Genomic DNA, 18,338 nt, shown 5'->3' with positions numbered 1-18,338 from the left:
ATATTTGCTGAAAGAAAAGTAAAGACTTGTGGCCTGAAGGGATGAATTGCAGCCTAGTGATGACTGTACCCATAGGTAGAAGTCTCTATTTAAAACCAGGTCAGCCAACATACCCCACTGCGGCACGGGAGGGACACAGTGCTTCTGATACAATGTGAGCAGCAATATTTACCACTGAGGAAGTGTTTTCTGTATTCTGGGTGCTCGGCAAGGCTCATAATTGTCTCTTTTAATTATTACTACAGCTGCGTGAGATAGAACCTATTGTCTCCATTTCCAGAGGCAGAAGCTGAGGCTCAGAGAGGTTGAGGAACTCAGCCAAGGTCACACAGCTACTAAGTGGCAAAGCCAGGATTTGAATTCACATCTGTCCTGTACCAAAGCCCATGTTTGTTTGTTTTTGTTTTTTTTTTTGTGGTACGCGGGCCTCTCACTGCTGCAGCCTCTCCCGCCGCGGAGCACAGGCTCCGGACGCGCAGGCTCAGCGGCCATGGCCCACGGGCCCAGCCGCTCCGCGGCATGCGGGATCCTCCCAGACTGGGGCACGAACCCGTGTCCCCTGCACCGGCAGGCGGACTCCCAACCACTGCGCCACCAGGGGAGCCCAAAGCCCATGTTTTAAGCTGCTGTGTTCTGCCTCCCTGGCCCAGGAGAGTAGGTATTGGGCTGTGTGAGGCCTAGGTTGTTAGCTCATAGCCAGTAAGGGACTTTGGAACACTGTGCCATGGTTAGCCAGGACAGAGCAGGTGGTCTTCAGGGTCTGAGCTAGGCTTCAGCAGCAGCTTCTTTTTTGTTCTCTTTTCCTTCCTCTGCTTGGCAGACTCATCCTCCATAATGAAATTCTTACTCTCCGGATTCCGTGATAGAGAGAGAATCAGTGAACCCTGCCTTTTTTTTTTTTAATTAACAATATCTTCATAACATTTTAAAAATTATAAAAGCTCATTTCAGAAAATCCAAATCATATAGAATTACAGGAATAAAGAGCAAAAATATTACCTTTTCTTCTCTGTAATCCTACACGTATTATTAACAGTTTGGAAATATCCTGCTAGGCTTGTTTTTTCCTTTTTCAAGAAATTATATTTATTTTTAATAAAATAAGGAATACAAAAACCTCTTATTTTAGAAATATCAAACAACACAGCCAAAGCTCAAGCACCTGTCCACCGCACCTCTGATTTCTATTAGCTGCTGTCATCCGTTGGCTTTTTCTTCCTTTTCCTCTGCATTTGCATATGTAAGTAACTTTCAGAACTACAGCTTCATAACTTGTCTTCTCAGTATGAATTAGATCATGTAGTGAGCTCTCGCCACATCTTTACTGAAGGATGCACGTGTCATTTAGCTCTTCCTAGATCAGCATCTGTAGGTCACACACGTTCCCGCTCCCCGGTGTGTGGTGTCCGTGTAGGCTGAGGGCTCTGTGCAGGCATCCTCCCGCTGCTCAACTTTTAGTTTCATTCTGGTTTTTCGCTAAACAAAGCCTTAGTACGTTCCTCCTTGTTTGGGTCTCCAGGCTTAGCAAGTAAGAATAAGAATACAACATACCCAGTTGAGGCTGAAATTTTTGAATTTTTTTAAAATTTGAAAAAAATGATTCATTGCTTACCTGAAACTCACATTTAAGTGGGTGTCCTTCCTGTGTCTTCTCTGGAAACGCTCCTCCTGTGCACATTTGCGAGTATTTGAATGCCTCACTCCTTTATTTTTAAGGTCTCTATCGTCTGATTTTTTTTTAATTAAAAAATTGTGGTGCTTCCCTGGTGGCGCAGTGGTTGAGAGTCCGCCTGCCGATGCAGGGGACACGGGTTCGTGCCCTGGTCCGGGAGGATCCCACATGCCGCAGAGCGGCTGGGCCTGTGAGCCATGGCCACTGAGCCTGTGCATCCGGAGTCTGTGCTCCACAACGGGAGAGGCCACAGCAGTGAGAGGCCCGCGTACTGCAAAAAAAAAAAAAAATTGTGATACAAAACATTTCATATATATACAAAAGTATAGACAATAACGTAACAAATATCCACATAACCGCCATGCATCTTTCCCAAGTCTTAACGTTCCACCAGGTTTATGTGAGTTTTTTTTTTTAATAAAAGAAACAAAACGTTACTGGTGCCTGTGCACCCTCCAGGCCCACGTGTCCTTCCACGTGCCAGAGTAACCACTGAGTTCGGTATTTATCATTCTTATATGTTCTTTTCTGCTTTTATATAGATGCTATCATATGGAATACATATCATACTGTACATATTTTCAACTTGGTTTTTTGCTTAGCATTGTTTTTGATGATTTATCCTTGGGGATATGTGTGGCTCCCGTTCATGTGTCTTCAAGGCTGTGTGGAATTCTGTTGCATGAATATACTGTGATGTATTTATTGACCCTTCTGTTGATGAAGATTTGGATTGTCGCCAATTATTCACTACTATGAACGGTATTGCAAATAATATCCTCATATCGTTATGCTAAGAATTTCTTTTCTAGGGAACAGTTGAGGAGCAGAATTGCTGGGTCATTTTCCCCTTACTGAACATAGTAAATGTGTCCTCCAAAGTGGCTGTGCCAGGTTGTGCCCCACTCATTTTGGTCAGATAGTTATGGTTTAGTCAGTGATTTACCATGAATGGTATAAAATTGTCATTTTTAATTTGTATTTTCCTAAGTGGGTGAACATTTTCTCATATGGCTTCTACATATTGTATATAATTTTTCTTTTCACTTATTTCTTTTTCTCCTTGATTTGCAGGGGTTCTTTATTTATTTTGGATATTAATCCATTGTCATTTATGCATTTCTCACAGTGTGAGGCTTGTCTTTTCACTCTTTGAGTGACCTTTGTAGTATCAAAGTTTTTAATTTTAGGATAGTAAGATTCATCAGTCTTCTCTTTTATGGATTTTCTTATACACATGTGTTTATGTCTTTAATAATTCCCTCTATTAAAATCATAAAGATAGTTTACATCTTCTTTGAAAAGTTTTAAAGTCTTGCTTTTCACATTTAATCTGTAATCCACCTAGAATTTGTTTTTATGTGAGGCAGAACTCTAGTTTAGTTTTTTGGTCCACAGTGATTACTAGGTATCTACGTGCTATCGATTGAGTAGTTCATGCCTCGGCCACTGGTGTGTCATCAGCAGCTCTGTCACAGATTGAGTGCTCGTGGCTGAGAGGAACCCACCCTCCACTTGGGTGCCAGCCAGCCACGAGGGAACCTCTAGGCCACTGATGCTGCTCTCCATGGGGTCTGTGGAAGTCCAGGGCTGTGTCCTGGCGTGGCTAGCTGCAGGTGGCAGAGGCAGGAGCATTTGTGGCCCAGGTGCTCTCTCCTGACCACCAGGAATGCGGAGGAGATTACCCTCTGATGCAGCCAAGTGCCCTGCCCATGTTTCCTTCCCATTTCCTGTCTCATGGGCCTCACAGTCCCCAGGAACTGATTTCCCTGTGTCTTCCCTTCCCCATCAGCAGATGCAGAAGCAGGGCTCCTGATTTCCAGGGGTGTCTCCAGGACCCTTTGCTTTCTCCCGCCCCGCCCAGCACCAGGAACCGGTCCCCTCTGTGCCTGCGGTTACCACGGCAGCTGCAAGGAGGGTGGAATAAAGAGAGGACCGTTCCATGCAGCCCCTGATGTGCCCCCTTCCCTCCGTGTACATCTTTCACACTGTACATTCTTTTACTTGTTCATTCAGCCATCTGGCAGATATCTGATTGTGTCCTACCAGCAAGGTCTTGGGCTCTGTACTCTGAAAAATTTAAGGAGCAGAAGTAATAATAAAGAGCTAACAGTTTTGGAGTGTCTATCACGTGCCAGATCTTATGCTAAGAGTTTTTTTTAAAAAATACAGCTTTATTGAAATATAATTCACATACCATAAAATTCGCCCTTTAAAAGTGTATAATTCAGTGGCTTTTCATATAGTCAGAGTTGTGTAATCTTCACCACTGTCTAGTTTCAGAATATTTTCATCACCCCAAAAAGAAACCTCATACTCATTAGCAGTCACTCCCCATCCCCCCCTGCCTCCAGCCCCTGGCAACCACCAGACTATTTTCTGTCTCTGTGGATTTACCTTTTCTGGACGTTTCATATAATTGTGCAGTATCTGACCCTTTGTGACTGTCTTGTTTCACTTAGCATAATGTTGTTAAGGTTCATCCACGTTGTAGCATGTGTCGGTACTTCATTCCCTTTTTATGGCCAAATAGTATTCCATTGCGTGGATAGATCACATTTTGTTTCTCAAATGTCCATCAGTTGATGGACATTTGGGTTGTTTCCACCTTTTGACTCCAAAAATCCAAGTTCTTTCCTCCGTCTCATGGTTTTCTCCATATTAGAGAAGGTTTGATGCACGCAGCTGTCAGAAAGGAAGATCCTGGAAGAAGAGAGTTTGCTCCTGGCTAGCGTGGGCCGGGAGCCCTGGCAGGGTGGGACTCTGTCAGCCACCCCCTGAGTGACGAGAGGGAGCCACGGGGGCAAAGCCGGGGAGGCAGGAGGTCGCAGGAGGTCGCCGGGCAGATTAGGAAAGATGAGCTCCAGGAGGGAGAGCTCGGCCCATGCTCTGGGACGTGAGTGGAGAGAACAGCCCGGAGGCTGAGGGAGCGGTGGCAGGCTCAGGACAGAGCCGCGCATTCGTTTCTCTTGCTAAGAAATATCAGACATTTCAGCTGAAGACCCCTGGCAGACTTGAGTCTCCAATCAGGATTCAAAACAGTAAAATGATGCAAATCAAATCAGAACCGAAAAGCAAGCATTCCTGGGCTCATCAGCAGATAAGTCAAAAGGCTCTTTTCACTTTATCGTTTTTAGAAAGCGTTTGGGCACACCTCCTGTTAGGGATCCAGAAGGATGTTGTGCCCACATTGGTCTGAATAAGGGTTTAAGGGGCTCCACGGTTGGCTACTGTCTGACCCGGGCCAAGTGTGTGTATTTCAGCAGAGGATGATGTAACACATCAGGAGCCCTTTGAACGTTGCTCTTGTTTCTAGTGCCTGCCAGATATTTCCTTTGGAATGTCTGCAGAATTTCCTGGCCCCTTTGATTGCTTTCTGTCTGGCAAGCACATCTTTGAATTGTGGGTGGGCTCTCTTAACACACCAGGGTGTGAACAGATGGACAAAAACCGGTGGTTAGCTGTCTTTCAAGAGCTACTCTTTGGGCAAGAGTACTTGATACTGACATTGAAGGACCTCTGACAGTTCTAAGGATTTACTGTACAGACCCTCTCCAGGGGGCTTAGTTGGGGAGCTGATTTACAAAGTGTTTCTCAGGTTTAAATCCAGCATATCTTTAGTTCTCATCCCATCAAATGAAGTCTTTTAAATTGTTGTTTTTCTTTTTTTTTAACATTAATTTTTTTTAATTTTTGTTTTTCTTATTATAAAAGCTATATAGAGTGAAAAGGTACAAACTTCCAGTTACAAAATAAATAAGTCATGGGATGTAATGAACAGCACAGTGACTGTAGTTAACGATACTATATCACATATTTGAAAGTTGCTCAGAGAGAGTAGGTCTCTAAAGGCCTCATAGCACACACACAAATTCTGTAAGTACATATGGTAACGGATGTTAGCTAGACTTGCTGTGGTGATCATTTCATAGTGTATAGAATATTGAATCATTATGTTTTATAACTGAAACTAATGTAATATTGTATGTCAGTTATACCTCAATAAAAATAAATTAAAAAAAATAACATTAGGGCTTCCCTGGTGGCGCAGTGGTTGAGAGTCCGCCTGCCGATGCAGGGGACACGGGTTCGTGCCCCGGTCCGGGAGGATCCCACGTGCCGCGGAGCGGCTGGGCCCGTGAGCCATGGCCTCTGAGCCTGCGCGTCTGGAGCCTGTGCTCCGCAATGGGAGAGGCCACAACAGTGAGAGACCCACGTACCAAAAAAAAAAAATAATGAATAAAATAACATTAAAGAATACCCGTAATCTCAACTGTGCAGAACCAAACAGTAGTTAATATTTTGCTTTGTATTTGTCTAGATCCTTTTCTGTATAGATAACTTTTAAAAAACAAAATATGAAATTGTACTTTTTAAAAAAATTTTTTATTCAAGTATAGTTGATTTACAGTGTTGTGTTAGTTTCAGGAGTACAGCAAAGTAAATTGGATGGATATATATATATATATATATATATATATATATATATATCCATTCATTTCCAGATCCTTTTCCCATATAGGTTATCACAGAATATTGAGTAGAGTTCCCTGTGCTACAGTAGGTCCTTGTTAATTATGTATCGTATATACAGTAAGTTTGTATATGTTAATCCCAATCTCCTAATTTATCACTTCCTCCCACATTTCCCCTTTGGTAAATTTGATTTTGAGATCTGTGAGTCTGTTTCTGTTTTGTAAATAAATTCGTCTGTACCATTTTTTTAAATTAGATTCCGGGATTGTATTGTAGAAACCATTTTGTAACTTATTCTTTCCCCTGAACTTTCCATGTTAGTAGATACCTGTCCTCAAAGTTGTTTGAAAAGGCTGCTGAGTCTCTGTTGTAAGGGTGCCCTGTAATCATTAGAAATGCGTCACTCCCTCCCCACTTTTGCCATTACACTGTCTAGACAGCACCCCTCCCCCCCACCAGGCTCCAGTCCCGAGCCCCTGTCTGTGCCCCTGTCGCCCATCAGCCTTGCTCCCCCTGTCGTCCTCACAGCACCCCGCCAGCCCCCCCGCACAGCTCTGTCTCCAGATCTCATGCCAGCATCTTCCTGTCACCTCCTCAGAGAGGCCCCCCCGGTCCCCCACCTGAGTAGCCTCTCCCTCCCCGCAGTCACTGTCCCCATTACCCTCTTTTATATAAGATGCTTATTACCTCCTAAAATTATCTTTTATATTTGTTTATTTGTTCACCTGTTTATTGTGCATCTTCCCCCGTCTAGAATGTGACCCCTGTGGGGTCAGGGACCGAGTCTGTCTTGTCCAACCCTCTGTCCTCTGCACGACTTCGGTGTCTGGCACCCAGAAGCTCATATGAAGGAGCGAATGATGATCCACTCTTGTGCACAGAACTGATGATCTCCTCAGACTCTCTGCCCAGAAGTGGAATTCCTTGGTCACAGAGCATATATATCTTTAAGGCTTTTGATATGCAGCACCAAATGAATGTAATTTAAGGCTGTACCACTTAGTACTCATTTCAGGAGCAATTGGTGTGCCCATTTCCCCCTTATATGGATTCTCTCATACGCTTTTTTGGTAAAAAGATTCCCCCCGCACACACTTAATAAATTATGGACATAATTCTATACATAGACATACTTCATCCTTTCTAAGAACTGAATATGTGTTCCATTACATAGACATACCATAATTTGTTTAGCCAAGATCCTTTTGCTCCTCAATTTCCTCATCTATAAAATCAGGTAGTCACTGATTATCACTTACAGTAACTCATAGGGTTGTTGTGTTACATGAGTGACTTACACTAACAATTTGAGAATAAAATACTTAGGGCAGGTCCTGGCACGTAGAACGCACACAGTAAATGTTAGGTGTTGTTATGATCCTCGCAGCGTGGAGAATGCAGTGGAATAGACCGCAGAGTAGGGTCATCGATGATGTGGTGCAGCATCTCACATAAGTCCATGCACCTCTCCATCGAGGTCCTGAGCAAATGAACCCAAGTGTGTTCTCTTCCTAGGTCTGCCTGCTCGGGCACTCCTTGGTCCTTGGGTGACAGTATCCTCTAGTACCTTTTCCTCCACCTCCCCCGTGTGCGTGAGCTCAGGTATTCCCATGTCCTGCAAGTTAAAGAATGTAATTAGAACACTAGGCCTTGCCTGAATGTACAGGGCCTTTTAAAACCATTAGGGCTATTAGCTTAAATTTAAGTCTCACAAAATAAGCCAGTCATCTCAGCGTTACAATTAGTTTGTTTTCTTCTCTTCTTCTGTCATCAGAACGAAGCTGTCCAGACCCACGTGCTTCCAGAAGTGTTCTCAGGCCCTCTCTTCCCTGCAGCATTCAGCCTGAACCTGTGCCATGTGCCCCCAGCTGCCTTCCACTGTGGCATTGCTGGTGCTTCTTTAAAGTGGCCCTGGGTGGTTCTTTGTGTTTGGGTCCAGGGAGGCCTGCACGTGGCTTCTCAACTGACCCAAAGGCAGGGCCCACGGGTGTCCTGGTTTTGACCTGGGAGGTTGACTGTCCTTCCCTGGGCCGTGTGGGGGGCTCTGCTTGCTGGGTGCTGAGGGGGGAGAGGCAAGGTGCAGGGAGACCCACCTCTGCTCTGACCAGTGAATGACTTTGAGTTTACAGAGGTTCTCCAAGCCTCATCTTCTCATCTGTAAACTGGGTAGTAAATAGTACCCATTCCATTGGGTGGTTGGGAGGACTCACTGAGAAACTGCCATAACCTGCTTCGACCAGAGCCTGGCAAACAGTTACGTACTCAGCAGGAATTCCTGCCCCACCACCTGTCCTCAGACCGGGAGGGTTTCCTACATTTAACCTCAGGATCCCTTCACACGGGCTTGCCCCATAAGCCAGCGGCAGGTAGCCAGCCCCGCTCCCCGCGGGCCGTCAGGGCTTCCTGAACACACGTTTCCCTCTGGGACTGCTGCACGTCGGTGCAGAATTTGACCTCTGAGCTTGAGCCCGAGAAGGAAGGAAGTCGGCAGCCTGGGCTGCGTGAGGCAGAGGCTGAGCCCGCCCTGGGCAGGCAGCTTGTTCACGTCCCGGCGTTGGTTCTGCAGGACTGGGGGCTGCCACTCGCAGACACTGGCCTCGGGGCTGCAGCCCCTCCTCATCCTCGTGTTAGCTCTGGTGGACTCCGGCAGTGGAGAAGGCGCATGCGGCTTTGAACATTGTCACGCATTGGGACACACTACAGACATGTCTAGAACCGAGGTCATGTGCCGGTAGGAACATCCCTGATGGTCCTGATAGTAATGGTTCCTCTAAAAGGAATGATACCCCCATACTGTCTTCCATGGGACATTTTCCCAGCTCTCTGATTTTTTAAAATTAAAATTTGCTTTTCTTTTTAACAAAGTGATACACGTACAGGTTAAAAAATCAGCGTACTAAAAGGCTTGTAAGAAAATATAGCTGCCCCCAGCCATGTCCCTGCCCGCTCTCCATTTTTCACTCCACAGAGGCAGTTACTTTCAACTCTTTTAGATTTTTTCATTTCTGGTACTTCATCTCCATATTTCTAAATAATGTGTTTATACTGCTTATTTCTTTTTTTTTTTTTTTTTTTTTTTTTTCGGTACGAGGGCCTCTCACTGTTGTGGCCTCTCCCGTTGCGGAGCACAGGCTCCGGACGCGCAGGCTCAGCGGCCATGGCTCACGGGCCCAGCCGCTCCGCGGCGTGTGGGGTCTTCCCGGACCGAGGCACGAACCCGTGTCCCCTGCATCAGCAGGCGGACTCTCAACCACTGCGCCACCAGGGAAGCCCTATACTGCTTATTTCTTGATCTACCTATCCTCATGTTTAGTTTTCTCATAATCTCCCCCTATCAGGCAGTATCACAATTTTTGGTAAATTAGTGGGCAGTGTTTACACATGTAAACATTGGGTACCACTGAATCAAGTAATGCACCAGGACTAGAGTCTCTTTCTTGTAACCCTTTCCTTTTCTCGGAATTAGTTCTTGACTTGTTTCTTTCATTTGCTTTATTGTCTAGGTGCCTACTGATTTTTATACAAGAATTTAACATTTTTCTTTAAAATTTTCAAGCTAGTTACTAAATGATGTTTTCAAACAGCTTTACGCCTCTGTTTTTAATTTTGTAACTGCTCCAGTACGTCCGTCACGTGCCCACCTGTATCTCTTCCCAGTGCTGGAGTACAGTGCCGTACTCCCTCCTCCCTCAGAGATGGCCACATCTCTCTTTGTTCCACGACCTTCTCTCCTTTCCCTCCTGTCCAGGCCCTGCCCTACGGACGTGCTACCGCTGTCCCCTGGCTGTCCTGTGTGGGATCTGTTCCTGGATCTCAGGGTTTCCTCTTTATTGATTTAATCCCCAGCCGTGCTGATGCATCCTCCTGTAGGTTCAAGGGTGGGCAGGGGATGAATTTAGTAAATTGTTGCGCGTCTGCAAAGGTCTTTATCCTACCTTCATGCTTACTTGATGTTGGTTTAGGTGGAGAATTCCAGAATTCCTTGGAATTTTGAAGAGGTTGTTCTCTTAGTTTCCAGTGTTGCTGGTGAGAAGTCTGATGCATTCTGATTCCATTCCTCTGCACGTGGCCTATTCTTTCGCTCTGGAAGTTTTAAAGGTGGTTTCTTCATCCCAAATTTGGTAGGATTCTCCATTGCTTTGCTTTGGGATGGGGCTTTTTTATTCACTGTGCTAGAACTCTCAGGACCTCTTGAAGGTGGAGGCTCACCTTTTGTTCCATTTTTTATTTCTCTTTCTGGAAATTTCATTAATTGGATGTTGTATTGATTCTTCAGTTTTCTTAGTTTTTTTCCCCTCTAGTTAACCTCTTCATCTTTGTGTTTTACTTTCTGGAAGATTTCCTAAACTTTCTCTTCCAATATATTTTTTGAATTTTTTATTTTAGCTGTAAGTTTTTTATGTCTAAGCTCTTTACGTTGTCTTAAATTGTTCCTTTTAAAATGTTTCTCACAATATTCTGTTCTTGTTTGGTGGTTGCAATGTAGTCACTCATCCTTCTGAAGATATTAACTATAGATGTGGTTGGTTGTTCCTTAGCCTTCACTGTTTCCTCATATTATCTGTGCTGTTTTCAAGTTCCCCTTTTCCTAATAATTTGGGCCCTGTCTTTCATATTTGAGACTCCCCCCAGTGCCTGGTGACCCTTTGTTGTCAGGTAAGAGTGAGGCCCTAGCTCCTGGGGTCGGAGCCCAGCGGTGGGGTAAGGCCTGACGACCTGCGGGCTGCACAGTGGGTGATGCAGCAGGGAGCTGGCCTCTGTAACAGGAGGCCACAGAGCCTGTGGGTGCTGGTCCTCTCTCTGGAACTCTTTAGTTTCTCCAGAGATGCATCCGTTCATTTCCAGCATTTAGAGGGTACACCTGGCTGCCGAGGTGCCAGAAGCAGGAAGGAGGCTGAGCCTGGAGGGGGCCACCATTCAGTCACCGTTCACTGTGCATAGCTACCCCTTGCTTTCACTCGGGAGTCTTACTTCCTCCTTCACCTCCTTCCCCATCAGTCTGGTGTTCTGGAGCCCTGAGCCCTACTGGTCCCGTTTCTGTAGAAAATACTTCTGAAACAGGGGTAGGGATCTGGGAGTCTAATGGCTTTGTTTATAGGCCTGTTCCCGTCTGCCTGTCTCACCCTAAACTCGCACCCACCCACCTCCAGGCCCTCCACCCTCATCTCAGGGGTATCTGGTGGCTCGGGGCCCTGGGGCGCCCGTCACCCCCTCCACTCTGCTACACCCCAGACCTTCCACTCCCCAGACCTCCACACATCCGATGGCCTCTCTCTTGTGTTGTACTCCTCTCTTGCTCTTTATTTTAGTGGCCCCAGTACTTCCTCCACTTTGATTGTCATCTTAGAAGAATATTGGCAGAGAAGAGAGAGAAACCCATGTGTCCATTCTGTCACTGCCCACCTACTCCTCCGCAGAGGCAGCTCCTGTACCTGAGAAGATGCGAGAAAGAGAGGGAGGGTATGAGAGTGTGAGTGGGAGAGTGTATGTGAGTGTGAGTGTGTGAGAGAAGAGTGTGTGAAGCCCTGTGACAGACACTCTGGGGGCGCTGCAGCCAGCAGCAGCACTGGACATATTCTAGTCATTTGGGGAACAAGGCAGGGTACAAATAAGAACCAAAAGAATAAGTGGCCTTATTGTTGAAATGGGGATGTGGCCTCAGAGTGGTGATTTTGAAGCGGATACATACACTCAGTTCAAGGGATTAAGTCCTGGAAATTTCATTTTTTAGCATTCTTATTACCTCACTCCAGGAGTCGGCAGGGTCCTTGGTTCTTCATGCTTTGCTCCAGATTGACTGGCTGATTCTTTCATTCATTCCTTCAGCAAGTTTTGGTGGAGCCCATATGTATCAGGCAGTATGCTTAGTGCAGGGGATAAATGGCCCTCAGGCATCGTCCTCGTCCTGGTGAAGCTTTTAGTCCAGTGGCGGGGCAGTAGGGGCAGGTAAACGTTAATCACACAGGTACCTGATTTGCGTCTGAAGACCAGGTCCAGTCCCAGAGATGGGGAAGGAGTCCCAGAGGACCGGAGATTGGAGCTGAGCCCGATGTGACAGTGCAGGGCTTTTCGAATCCTGACGTAGTGTGATATCACTTTAAATATCTGTTTTGCTGTCAGAGCAGACATCCTCATGTTTAGTGTAGACCTGTTGGCACTGGCTTTGTGGGGGTCCTGAGTGGGCACTGAGGCACGTCTCATGCATTCTCCCCTCTGTCCCCGCAGCGCCCTCAGGGTAGGGGGCTTGCTTAAGCATTGGGCTGTCAGGTTGGGGTCTGCTGTGCCTAGAGCACTTCTTCCTCCTCCCCCTGCAGCCTCCCATCCCGGGACTCAGGACTGAGCTCACAAGGGCAGAGTTTAGACGTGAACTTCTGCAGGCGTGCCCATGTAGCCACCTGCCACATTTACCTTGTAGCTCATCTAACTTGGGATGGGAAGAGTTTAGGTTAGTCAGCACCTTTACGTGCCTGGGTTGTAAAGAAGCTTCTGGGTACTTCTTATCGCTCCACGGAGGGCAGGGCTGCGAAGGCCCAGGCTGTTACACCAGGGCCACTTCCCTAGTCCAGCTGGGAGCCAGGCCCGGGCCTTCCCACTCCCTGCTTAGCAGTGGAGCCGGCCGCCAGCGTGGATCTGGCCTGCGGGCCCCAGGCTGCGGGCAGCTGCGCTCTGCCCAGATACACACGCACGCACGCACACACACACACACACACACTCACACTCACACACTCTCCCGCCCCCTCTCTTTCTCTCCCTTTTCCTCTCTGTCACCCTCACCTCCCTCCACACCTCCCCTTGGCTGGGGTTGGAGGGCGATACACATTTTCACTTCATTGCAAAGGAGTCGTGGCCTCAGGGCAAAGCTGGGCCTTTGGTTGTCTGTGTTGAATGTTTCTCAGGAGCGGATTGGAGGACTGTAACTGCCACGATGAGGAGAGAAGGGGGCCTCTGAGGAAGGAGCAGGTCCACCGCCTGCTTTCTCCCTTTGCACTCCTGCGCCGGCCTCTTTATCCTACCAAGGTGTCTTCTCATTCAGAAAAGGGAAAAGTCTAGCAGTGGGTGAGAGGAGGGAATCATCATTTTCAAACCCTGGAAACAATAGCCTTGATTTAGGGTACATAACACCCCTCGGTGGAATTTCCAGTAGCCTGGAAAGCCCTTCTGAACCGCCTGCCTTTTCCGTGGGAGGTTGTACACAGCTCCCTTCCTTCTGAGTCCCAGCCTTTCAGTGTTCTGCAGTCTCTCTGTTTTTAAAAATTTATCAAAAATACTGCATTTATTATAGAGAAACTACATAGGTTCCCTTATTTCTTTGTTCCTATAGCATCTTTTCACATTTTTTTTTTTTTTTTTTTTTTTTTTTTTTTTGCTGTACGCGGGCCTCTCACTGCTGTGGCCTCTCCCGTTGCGGAGCACAGGCTCCGGACACACAGGCTCCGCGGCCATGGCTCGCGGGCCCAGCCGCTCCGCGGCATGTGGGATCTTCCGGGATCGGGGCACGAACCCGTGTCCCCTGCATCGGCAGGCGGACTCTCAACCACTGCGCCACCAGGGAAGCCCTCACATTTTAATGGTTCTGAAATCAGGATGCATCTTAAAATAGGTTTGTACATTTTGATATGACATTTCTTTTTTTCCTGAAGGAGTGTTCTTTAAATCCATGGGTGATTCCCAAATGACTACATCTTAGAACTGAGGAAGTACAATAAAAGTACAGTTTGGGAAACAAAAACCTTTCAAACATGGAACCCATGGGAGAAAAAAAAGCCAAAGGGATCCTTGCGAGTGGGAAGTTGGGGCCACTGCTTCAAATTTCATGTTTTCCGAGAAACTTTATGTATGACCATCATGGGGGGAGATGCGGACAAGGCCTGATCCTGTTCCGTCGTGTTTCTTTCTGTGAGGGTGACATCCTTGGAGCAGACGTTCCCTGAGATTGTCCCCATACCATTCCTCCTTCAGATTTCAGGTCAAACCTATCTGCGTATTTAGAATAAGGACCTTTCTTTTCCCTTTGTTGCACTTGCTAACTTACAATCGTTGGGTTTGAAAGAAGGCATTTTTCTCTTGCCAGTTGGCCTTTGGGCTTTCCAGAGGCCCCTGAGAGAGCGTGGCCGTCGGGGCTCTGGGACCATCCCAGTGGAGCCACCCCCGCCCCCCTGCCCTGCGCGTGTGACAGTCCGAGGTCGTGGGCCTGCTGTGCAGTGTGGACACGGGATGGGGCTGCGTCAGGGCCATTTTGTGTAAAGAATGGAGGTGCTTTCGGCAGTTTGTGAGAACGGCCTGGAGCTTATCAGATCAAGGACGGCTCCCCAAAGCCTAAGCCTCAGAAGGACGAGCAGGGAGGTGCCCAGAGTGCCCTGGCGGGGGCAGGGGTGGCGGCTGCAGAGCTCATCCCCAAAGGGGCCCTGCTCCCAGTCTTCTGGGGGATCCCCCGTTGGGTTCCAGCCAGGGTGTGGGAGGTTGATTAATACTCTGACCTGTTAGGCCGCTGAGGGAAGAATCAGCCCAGGCCCTGATGGTCCCTTAACGAGTATCTTGGAGAGAATGGAGAGGCCGCATCCTGGCTGGCCTCTGTCTCCTGTCCCGTGTCCTTGTGAACTCTTCCCACTAGCCCCAGCCCCGCAGTCCCACGCACAGGTCCTGTAAGACTCAAATCAAGGCCGGCTTCATCCTTGAATGCTGCTTAGAGGAAAATTTCTGCAGCTGAATATGAGAAGATGGCTCTTTAGACTATAAACAAGCAGCTGAGTCTTTTTTAATTGTCCTATCATGCTACAGTTTCCGACCTTGACTACCACTCACAGAGCTTGTGCCGAGAAGAAACAGTGCATCTCCCAACTCCCCACCCCCCCACCCCCCCAGTGCCCAGCAGAGTCCCGGTGATGGCAGCCCCTGGCCGGCCCGGGTCCCGGATGGAGCAGGAGGCCGTGCCAGGCTCACGGCGGGCGGTGCCCCTTTCAGGTGGCATTTCACGCCCCGTTGGACTTTTTTCTGCACCCTGTACTGTCCCCCGAGTAAGTGGTAATGAGCAACTTAATTTGCTGACTTCTCCAATCCCTTCTTGGTCCATGACAACAAAATTTGCTCTTTTCTCATTAGAAACACTTTTGTCAGGGTGTCTTTAATCAATGGCTTCCCCAGGGACAGTATTTTTAGAAGTTGTTATTTTTCACACTCTCCCTTTACCCCTCTTGGAAAATCTCTTCCCAGGGCCTCATGAAATGGACTAATGAGATGCCGCTCGAGTCCAGGGTGGAGTTAATTGGTGCAGGTATGAAGAAGCTGCTCACACGCCCTCGGCTGCATCCTGCCTCACCTGCTGTCCTTCTCCATCTCTTTGGTGTAGGTTTCACAGACAGCAGATGGTGTGGATGCTGACCTCTGGAAAGACGGCTTATTTAAATCCAAGGTTACCAGATACCTCTGCTTCACAAGATCATTTTCTAAAGAAAATGTAAGTCTTAGTGGTTTTCTGTTTGCTAAGTGAGCACAAGTCATTTACATTCCTGTTTGAAATCTCCTCGTTTTTTGGTTGTGGTTTAGTTTCATCACTATGTTAATTTATCTGTGGTTTTAGTGAATGGGGTAGAATCAGCAGCCTGTGCTGTGTTTCATTTATTAACAGTATTATTAACCACATACCCAAGTGTACAGTGAATTCCATTAAAACGTGTTCTCCGAAGGAGACTAGGAGATTTCTCTCATGGCTCTTGTCTGCCTGCCTTTCCTCCAGGTAACAAATCACAGGGTAGTACGGAGGTAAGTGTCTTCCAGGGGAGCTGGATTTAAAGCTGACCAACAGATGGGAGCATAGCTAGAAGGATGCCACACGGTCACCCCTCCCCCAGACATGGCCTTGTTGACTTTCTCCCCCAGTCTCTCTGACATATGACATTTCATTGTTTCTGCAGGTAGGTATCCACCACACAGGCAGATTTCTTTTACTGGGTTGTTTTTAATACTTAAGCCCATAAATTAGGAAATTTTAAAGATATCGACTAAAGCTCTTCCAACAAAGTATTCTAATGGGTGGCTTAGAAAAAAGAGAAGTGGCTTTCGTGAGTGTCCACCCTGTGTGAGGCCTGTCCTGGGCACTCTGCAAATATGCCACTTCTGTCCTCAGACAGGCTCTTGAAGTACTAGCTCCTTTCTGACACCAGGGAGTTTTCATGCTTGTCCAAGGCCACCTTTCTTCCCTAACTCCAAATAGGGAGGAGTCAGATTTTCATTTTTAAGGCGACATTTTATTTTGGGCCTGAATGCTAAAAAAAAAAAAAAATTGGGTGGGAAATATTTTTATTTATTTTTATAAATTTTATTATAACAGTAATACATGTTCATGATTTATAAAGAAAAAATCAGGTTCAAACATCCCCATTCAGAAGCATGGAAGGGGAAAGGCAACGGTCTTTCTCTCCATCACAAACCCCACAGCCCCATGGTCCTATCACGGTCCTCGTGCGTCCCTGCAGCATTTGCTGGCTGTGGACAGTCACACAGTTCTCTGGCCCGCACTCTCTTCCACCAGCCATTCCTGTTGTTTGTTGGTATGTCTTTGTTAGGAGAATGATTCCAAACATACGCAGGGAGAACTCATTGCTTTAATTTTTTCCCGCTAATGATGAGAGTAATACATGCTTGCCGTAAAGAACAGAGTTTCTGGTGAAGTAGGGGAACGTCCTGGCAGGTGAGCCTGCGGTGGGTCTGAGCAGGTCCCTCAGGTCACGGTGCAGCCAAGGAGACCCCAGGAACAGGTCTGAAGGCCGGGTTGCCCTTCCAGACGTGGGGCTCGTGATCTTAGGGGTAGTGCCCCCTTGGCGCCATCCTTCCCTCCTGCGTCCACATCCATATACAGTTCACTCTTGTCCCCTTTGTACCTGGAGCTTACCTAAACCTTTTTTGAAACTAGCCGCATTCTTAGCTTTTGTCACCTCTTTTCTGCCCACTGGCTACCCTTTCTGCAGAAGGTCTGTGTGTTCACTGCCGCTCGGGGCTGTGAGGACCAACTCCTGAGGGTTGAGCATCTCGTTCACACCCTCACTCTGCCTGGTGGTTTCATGTGTTCACTCCTGGTCTCCACTCAGCCTCAGCCTCTCCTACTGAAGAGGAGACCATGGCCGCAGAGGACAGCTACGATCTCATTGGTCATTTCTGATTTCTGTTTTTGTTGCATTTCCTTGAAGGCCGTGGGGTGTCGGTACTCTAGGCCAGAAGAGCCCCTGATCCCCTGGAGTGGGGACAATGACAAGTCTCAAAATGATAGAGAGAAGTCACTGGGGCTTGTTAAGTTTAGGTGTCACGGGTTAAGTGGATGATAGAAAATACACCGATTTAGTCAACATTTGTCGAACGTTCAGGAGATGTTCCTGGAGTGCCTACTGTGCGTGTCTTGCTCCATGAGGGCTGGGCAGACATGGGTGTGATGAGGGGATGTAAGATGAGGACAAGGGCAGTGGGAGAATCCTCTGCCCCTCTTGAGACAGTAAGGAAATTAGGTGCATTTTATTTTCAGAAAAAGAACGAATGGGTCCTATAGTGAGATCCAGGGGGATACAGCTGAAGGAGTGGCAGGGGCCCACTTGCCAGCCCAGGATTAGAGCAGGAATAAGGCATATTTTAATGTTACAGCCGGTCTGTCCCGGCCCTGCTGTCAGAGCCAAGACTTTGCATGACATGATTTTCTACAACTGCAAAGGAGGGATGTGGAATCTCAAGACTGGACAGATTCTTAATTAGGTGACTTGAGACTCCCTGTGTAGGAGTCTGGGGAGGCTCCTCTGGAACCTAAATTCCTTTCCCCCAATAATGCTGTTAATACAGAAACCTGGCTTTGGAGTGACATTGCTTCCTGGGGAAGGATTGAGATTAATTGCACTTTTCATGCCCTGTACTTTCTGCATTACCTGTAATAATAATGTACATAGATTAGGTAGGGAGGATATTAAACAGAAGAATTTATGAACATTTGAATATTAAGTTGGTTATCTGTGGCTACCTTAAATGCAAGGTTGTCAAAAATAATTACAGTATACTAGCAAATACTGGCTACCAGAGACAATATAAATACCTTGAGTCAGTGCATATTGGGCTTTTGGCATGAATCATTTGCTCAACAAGGATTGGGAATACGTTCTTCATATTTATGAGGAGGAAATGAAAGAGAGCACGGGGTGGGGGAGGGGAGAGGAAC

At 47.1% G+C, this 18,338-nt stretch overlaps 1 protein-coding gene across 3 annotated transcripts in view; it reads left to right on the top strand.

Moving 5' to 3' along the window:
* The window catches only part of MVB12B (multivesicular body subunit 12B), a 198,091-nt gene that overhangs the window by 44,740 nt on the left and 135,013 nt on the right, over positions 1-18,338 (top strand). For all 3 annotated transcript variants that reach the window (XM_082627332.1, XM_082627333.1, XM_082627334.1), the window contains exon 3: positions 15,495-15,602. In XM_082627332.1, the coding sequence (XP_082483458.1) occupies positions 15,495-15,602 (108 nt within the window). The remainder of the gene's footprint in view (positions 1-15,494; positions 15,603-18,338) is intronic.

The sequence above is a fragment of the Mesoplodon mirus genome (genome assembly GCF_964341445.2).
Source record: "Mesoplodon mirus genome assembly, chromosome: 1".
NCBI classification, from domain to species: Eukaryota; Metazoa; Chordata; class Mammalia; order Artiodactyla; family Ziphiidae; genus Mesoplodon; species Mesoplodon mirus.
Note: the sequence above shows the minus strand (reverse complement) of the source record. Positions and strands in the feature narration are given on the sequence as shown.